The sequence below is a fragment of the Centruroides sculpturatus genome, unplaced genomic scaffold (assembly GCF_000671375.1).
Source record: "Centruroides sculpturatus isolate CEXI.00-Female unplaced genomic scaffold, Cexi_2.0 scaffold1079, whole genome shotgun sequence".
Lineage (NCBI taxonomy): Eukaryota > Metazoa > Arthropoda > Arachnida > Scorpiones > Buthidae > Centruroides > Centruroides sculpturatus.
Genome location: NW_019385267.1, coordinates 66,159 through 73,452, shown reverse-complemented (window position 1 = coordinate 73,452; position 7,294 = coordinate 66,159). Strand labels below are relative to the sequence as shown.

Genomic DNA, 7,294 nt, shown 5'->3' with positions numbered 1-7,294 from the left:
TTTATATATATATTTTTTTTTTAATATCCTTAAATGGATGATGGTCATTGGAGAATACATTGAACGTATCCAGAAGCAATTTTTCGTTTTTGTATTTCTTTTATAGTTTTATCCCTTCTGGAAATAAAGTAAAACATGAGAAACAAAAAACAACTTTTAGCTAAAATGTATCATTTATTATTATTTTAATACTTAGCACACGAATAAAAATCCTTAACTTTTTCAGCTTACATTGAAGTATTGCCAACCTAGTATTCTGGATTTATACGTGAAGAAACCATGATAATCATTAGCATGTGATAACCTATATTAGGATAAGTTAAAGTAAATCAAAATAAAAGTTATTATATTTAAATTATTATGTAAATATTTATTTATCAAAGTTTGAAGAATGCAATAGAAAGAGTAGAATATACTCTGTAATAAGAGTAATGGAAATAAATCATGACAAGTGAGTTGTATATGATCTATATGTATCTATGTGATCTGTATTGTTACTTTTCTTTGATCTACTGCCTAGATATATTGTGACAACAGCTTAGATATTGTCAGTCTAAATGACAGACTTTGAAAAGTTTTATGTATTACAAAGAAAAAAAAATAATAATAATAAATTTATTTCATTTATGGAGTTCTTGTTTTGTTCTTGTTTTATCTATGTCCAATTACGTGTTTATTTAAATCGTAATATTAAACTAAAAAGAGACTTTTATATTTAAATTTTTGACTGAAAAATAATTGATTTGATTATAAACAATGCAAATTTGATCCTCCATAAATTATTATTTTTTATTATATTATTGCTAGTTTTATAATTTAAAAAGTTTTTAAGTTATTCCACTGTATTGGAAACTCATAAAACTGTAACAATTTACCCTCTTAATCGTGGTTATTTGTTCTTTGGAAGAACTATCCAACCATAATTTCGTATTTTCTTTACAAGGAATGTAAGCTGATGGAAAAAACAACATAAAAAAAATTTTTTTTCCTGATAATTTTATTAAAATATTTCATTAAATGTTCTATACTTATTATTCATATTTGCCTATCAATGCAGTGAGTTTTAATTAATAAAAGTAATTTTTTTTTCTTTTAAACTTTAATATTATTGAATAGGGAAAAAAATGTAAATGATATTTATAAATTAATTCTTAAAGCTAACTGAAAATTTAATTATAATATTTAGAAAAATTTGTAGACAGTATTGATTTTCTTCCCCTTAAATGTAAATTGTTGTGAATGCGAATCTTTGATATTTTTCATAGAAAAATTGAAAGAAAATAAGAAGAGTTTGTTAGATGAAAAAGAGAGTTTATAAAATTCTAGAACTGGAAAAATATCAAAACTTTTAAATAATATTATATCGAAGTAAATAGAATTTGCCAATTTTATCTTTAACAGTAAAGATTCTACAACGTGATAGATAAAAGATATGGATGAGTATTTATCAAGTTTTAACTTTCAGTATCTTTAGTAATCGTTTTTAATTCTGTGAAAAATCAATTATCCAATACAAAGCTAACAATATGGAGGAATTATTGGCTGCCAAATATTACTGACACAGCACATCAAACTAAACTATCTTTCGCTGCCGTCTTGTTCAAGCTCGCTACTTTATCTTCTTTTAACCATCATAAGTTGGTGACAGTACGTGTAGATCATTCTCTTTATAAAAGTTACGAGAATCAACTAAACTATAATACTTTTCTATTAACTTTTTCCAATATTTTCTGTCATCTGGTTTGACTTTAACCTGCTTTTATCTCCTCATACCTTATTAAAGTAATTGTAGAGTGAAGAGTTGAGTAAATAAACTAAGTTAATAATGTAAATAATGTTTAATATATTTATTTATTTTTTCTGATCGATTATAATTAATTCATAATTTTTCTGGAGTTCAATAGACGGTGTTTAACTGGAGAGGGGATATTTCAGTTTAAAACGCAGCAAGGTGAAGAAATTATTCAAGCACTCAAGATGTAAAACGTCTCTTATCTATATTTGTATTCTTCCGAGAAAGAATTTTTACGTAAGAAGTGACTGTCGTACTGTCACTTCCTTGATATATATTACTTTCGGATATTTTAATTAACCTATAAAAATATGTTAGTCTGAGCTGCTACATAATTTATGAATCTCTCGTAAGACTTTTACTTTATAGCAATGGACCACCTGGCGATCGTTGAAGAGATATATTAGTCAGCAAGGACGATATTTTCAAAGCTTATTCCTACGAGTTTAACTTAAATAGTTGACTGGATAATAAATTAGTACCAAATTAAGTTGTACAATGTTATAACAGTAATTAAATCACCTACAGATTATTCACGTTTCAAGGATGAGAACTTATCGATTTCTTGTTTTTCTTACCGAAATACCATGCTATTATAAGAACAAAACCTCTTAACTGTTAATAAATTCAATGCTATTTTGTACGTTACTTAATCTAAGTTAGATATTTCGATTAAATACATACAGTCTATTCATAAATTTTCGGATTAACTTGATTAAAAACTGTTCGTAAATTAAGCTTAAAATATATTTTAAATATTTTTTTTTTTTTAAAGTAATTGATATAAAATCTTTAACGTAACTGACTCAAGTTGCTATAGTCCCACACAAAATACAATTTAAATATAATACTAAAAGGTTGCGGCTGAAGTTTACGTGAACGTCGGACGTCGAGCGCCGCTTACAAGATAGCGGCGCTCGACGTTCGACGTTCACGTTTGAGAAATGAAAACTTCGACCACAAACCTCGCTATTATGTTGTTTGGACGTTCGTGTAAATAAAATATCCTTAAAGCTCACCGCTTTGGAGATTCGGGTTCGAATCCGGGCGAGTAAATCTCCAGTGGGCGGTCTGTCTATATAAGGCCCTATCCTTCACTATTCGTATGGCCCATTGTGGATTTGGCTGAATCTATGATAGGTATGAACAAGACCCTGTTAGTGTCTACAATACTATTACGTTCTCATTTCTTTTTTTTCTCTTTTATACACTTGAAATTATATAAATTGATTTTTAAGACTTCATTTATTATACAGGATCGGATCCCAATTTCTTCTTCTCATCAGTCTTGACTACTACAAGTTTAATTTTAGCCATTACCAAAATTAATTCCTGGATACTCCACTGATCAATGTTTAATAGAATTTAAGCAAAAATTAATTCTATAACAATAATTACAGTAGAATAATACATCGATACGATAAGAGAATAACCTTCATTGTATTAGATGACATATAAATAACTTCCTTTGCATTTTTATTAGATTTAATACTATTTTAATTCTTCAAAAAATCAATTTTCAGGTATGATATTCTATAATTAATCTACAAGTAAATTACAGAGATTTTCTTTAAGTATGTTAGAAAAATACTTAATAATATAAAAATATATAACCTACTTTTTCTATTCATCTATAATTAATAGAGAAAAGTTTTTGATTTCTATTAAGCTTTTAAAAATAATTAAAGATGAATGATTAAATTTGTTTATTTAGTCAATTTATTTATATAAAGTAATTACTTTAATATAGAAAGAAGAAATCAATCATAATAATATTGGAATTTATTATTTATAATTTAAAATTCTTGAAATATATATATATACAATTTATTAGAAATTTATCAGAAGGGTATTTTACTGTAGATTTTATAATTTAAACGATAAATTTTGAACAAATAAATTCTTTTTCGTGAAGATAAATCTCTGAAATCAGCAGATGAGGAGATTTGTTTTTCCTTCTTTTCTTTTTATATTTTGGCTAATTTATCCTAAATTTGGAAAAATATCAAAACTTTTAAATAATATTATATCGAAGTAAATAGAATTTGCCAATTTTATCTTTAACAGTAAAGATTCTACAACGTGATAGATAAAAGATATGGATGAGTATTTATCAAGTTTTAACTTTCAGTATCTTTAGTAATCGTTTTTAATTCTGTGAAAAATCAATTATCCAATACAAAGCTAACAATATGGAGGAATTATTGGCTGCCAAATATTACTGACACAGCACATAAAACTAAACTATCTTTCGCTGCCGTCTTGTTCAAGCTCGCTACTTTATCTTCTTTTAACCATCATAAGTTGGTGACAGTACGTGTAGATCATTCTCTTTATAAAAGTTACGAGAATCAACTAAACTATAATACTTTTCTATTAACTTTTTCCAATATTTTCTGTCATCTGGTTTGACTTTAACCTGCTTTTATCTCCTCATACCTTATTAAAGTAATTGTAGAGTGAAGAGTTGAGTAAATAAACTAAGTTAATAATGTAAATAATGTTTAATATATTTATTTATTTTTTCTGATCGATTATAATTAATTCATAATTTTTCTGGAGTTCAATAGACGGTGTTTAACTGGAGAGGGGATATTTCAGTTTAAAACGCAGCAAGGTGAAGAAATTATTCAAGCACTCAAGAGAACATTTGCAATGTGGGCTATTAAAAGGCAAACATCTTTAAGTTTGAGGCAAGCTCGATCGGATCAAAGAGTTGGAAGCCAACGACATTTATGTTATCATGCAGGTAATGTAGATTTCTTTTTATTATTATATTATAAATCATGTAATAATTTACATTTTATAACGCATATCTTCTAGTAAGATTTTCTGTTCATAATTTATAATTTATATATGATGTGCAGAGAAAACCGTTAAGAATATATATATATATATAATATTATGTAGTATTTTATTGTTGAATTTTTATTATGATATAAATTTTAAGAAACTTCTAACTCAGCGCTTTAGAACTAGACGATATATGAGAGCCATAATGTAACAAATCAAAATATTTCAGACATTGAACTCTCAGACATTCCTTCTTTAACTACATCAAACATCAAATAAAGAATAAAAGATTATAAGGAAAAAAAAAGCATATAGAATTTGTAAAATATAAAAATTATTAAATTATTCTAATGATATTTTGATTTAGATTCATTAAAAAATAGAATTTATTTAAATTTAACTCAATACGGATTCTGTTTATTTTTCTTTGGAATCAAATAGTTCTTTCTACACAACAAATGTCAATATAAGACGTGTCTAGTATTTGTAGTAAACATCAATATCTACTACACTCTTTTCTATTTTTGTCTTTATGTAGGATGTTCTGAACCTTCTACTCCTTTACTGTCTCTAACACAGTCGTATCGAAAAAAACTAGCGACTTGTTCTAACCAAACCAAAGCTAAAGAAGTAGAGAGTGATATTAACTACATAATACCAAACTTCGACAATTCTCCAGATTCTAACAATGACGATGATTCGTTAGAAAATATAGAATCCATAGCACATTCTTCAGTTAAGGGTTCAATGAAAAGTTTGCAAAGAAACGATCCAACAAAAGAGAAAGAAGAAGAAGATGATGAAGAAGAAGGTATGTAAAGTACACTTTAAAAATATTTTTAATTCAAAATTTTATTTGAGATATTTATAAAATAAATATTTTTAATCGTATAAAGATTATTTTCTAATATATAGTANTTTATATATATATTTTTTTTTTAATATCCTTAAATGGATGATGGTCATTGGAGAATACATTGAACGTATCCAGAAGCAATTTTTCGTTTTTGTATTTCTTTTATAGTTTTATCCCTTCTGGAAATAAAGTAAAACATGAGAAACAAAAAACAACTTTTAGCTAAAATGTATCATTTATTATTATTTTAATACTTAGCACACGAATAAAAATCCTTAACTTTTTCAGCTTACATTGAAGTATTGCCAACCTAGTATTCTGGATTTATACGTGAAGAAACCATGATAATCATTAGCATGTGATAACCTATATTAGGATAAGTTAAAGTAAATCAAAATAAAAGTTATTATATTTAAATTATTATGTAAATATTTATTTATCAAAGTTTGAAGAATGCAATAGAAAGAGTAGAATATACTCTGTAATAAGAGTAATGGAAATAAATCATGACAAGTGAGTTGTATATGATCTATATGTATCTATGTGATCTGTATTGTTACTTTTCTTTGATCTACTGCCTAGATATATTGTGACAACAGCTTAGATATTGTCAGTCTAAATGACAGACTTTGAAAAGTTTTATGTATTACAAAGAAAAAAAAATAATAATAATAAATTTATTTCATTTATGGAGTTCTTGTTTTGTTCTTGTTTTATCTATGTCCAATTACGTGTTTATTTAAATCGTAATATTAAACTAAAAAGAGACTTTTATATTTAAATTTTTGACTGAAAAATAATTGATTTGATTATAAACAATGCAAATTTGATCCTCCATAAATTATTATTTTTTATTATATTATTGCTAGTTTTATAATTTAAAAAGTTTTTAAGTTATTCCACTGTATTGGAAACTCATAAAACTGTAACAATTTACCCTCTTAATCGTGGTTATTTGTTCTTTGGAAGAACTATCCAACCATAATTTCGTATTTTCTTTACAAGGAATGTAAGCTGATGGAAAAAACAACATAAAAAAAATTTTTTTTCCTGATAATTTTATTAAAATATTTCATTAAATGTTCTATACTTATTATTCATATTTGCCTATCAATGCAGTGAGTTTTAATTAATAAAAGTAATTTTTTTTTCTTTTAAACTTTAATATTATTGAATAGGGAAAAAAATGTAAATGATATTTATAAATTAATTCTTAAAGCTAACTGAAAATTTAATTATAATATTTAGAAAAATTTGTAGACAGTATTGATTTTCTTCCCCTTAAATGTAAATTGTTGTGAATGCGAATCTTTGATATTTTTCATAGAAAAATTGAAAGAAAATAAGAAGAGTTTGTTAGATGAAAAAGAGAGTTTATAAAATTCTAGAACGAACGGAAAAAATCTTATTAAATAATAAAATCAATTTGTTTTTTTAAGTATAGAAAACTGAATTATACATTGTATACAAAGTTGAAATATACTTTCTGCTATAAAAAGTTTTATTCTTTTACTCTTCGAATTTCAGTAAAAAGTTTTAATAAATTTGAATTTTATATTTCATAAACAGTAAATTTTACAGCTATAAATAAAAGTATAGAAAATTTAATAAAATAATGAGAAAAAAATAATAAATTTTTTATTTATATACTGTTAAACCTTGTCTTCTTGATCTAAACAGCTCTACCCTGATAAAAAAGCATAGAATATACTTGTAAACGGATCTTTCTTATAAATATTAAATAGAGAAGCTTACATTTAGTACCAAATAACGTGATTTTTAAACTAAAACTCAAACTCAAACTCTTACTACAATTCTTATTACTTAAGGTGTTTCGATGTAGCGCCGATTAT

General features: G+C 25.2%; 1 protein-coding gene across 1 annotated transcript in view; it reads left to right on the top strand.

Moving 5' to 3' along the window:
* Window positions 1-6,030, top strand: part of LOC111636895 (docking protein 2-like) — a 19,101-nt gene extending 13,071 nt beyond the window's left edge. Inside the window, exons 4-6 of the mRNA XM_023382283.1 lie at window positions 4,363-4,541; window positions 5,124-5,396; window positions 5,730-6,030. Coding sequence (XP_023238051.1) covers window positions 4,363-4,541; window positions 5,124-5,396; window positions 5,730-5,755 — 478 coding nt within the window. The 3' untranslated portion in view covers window positions 5,756-6,030. The remainder of the gene's footprint in view (window positions 1-4,362; window positions 4,542-5,123; window positions 5,397-5,729) is intronic.
* Window positions 6,031-7,294: the final 1,264 nt, after the last annotated feature.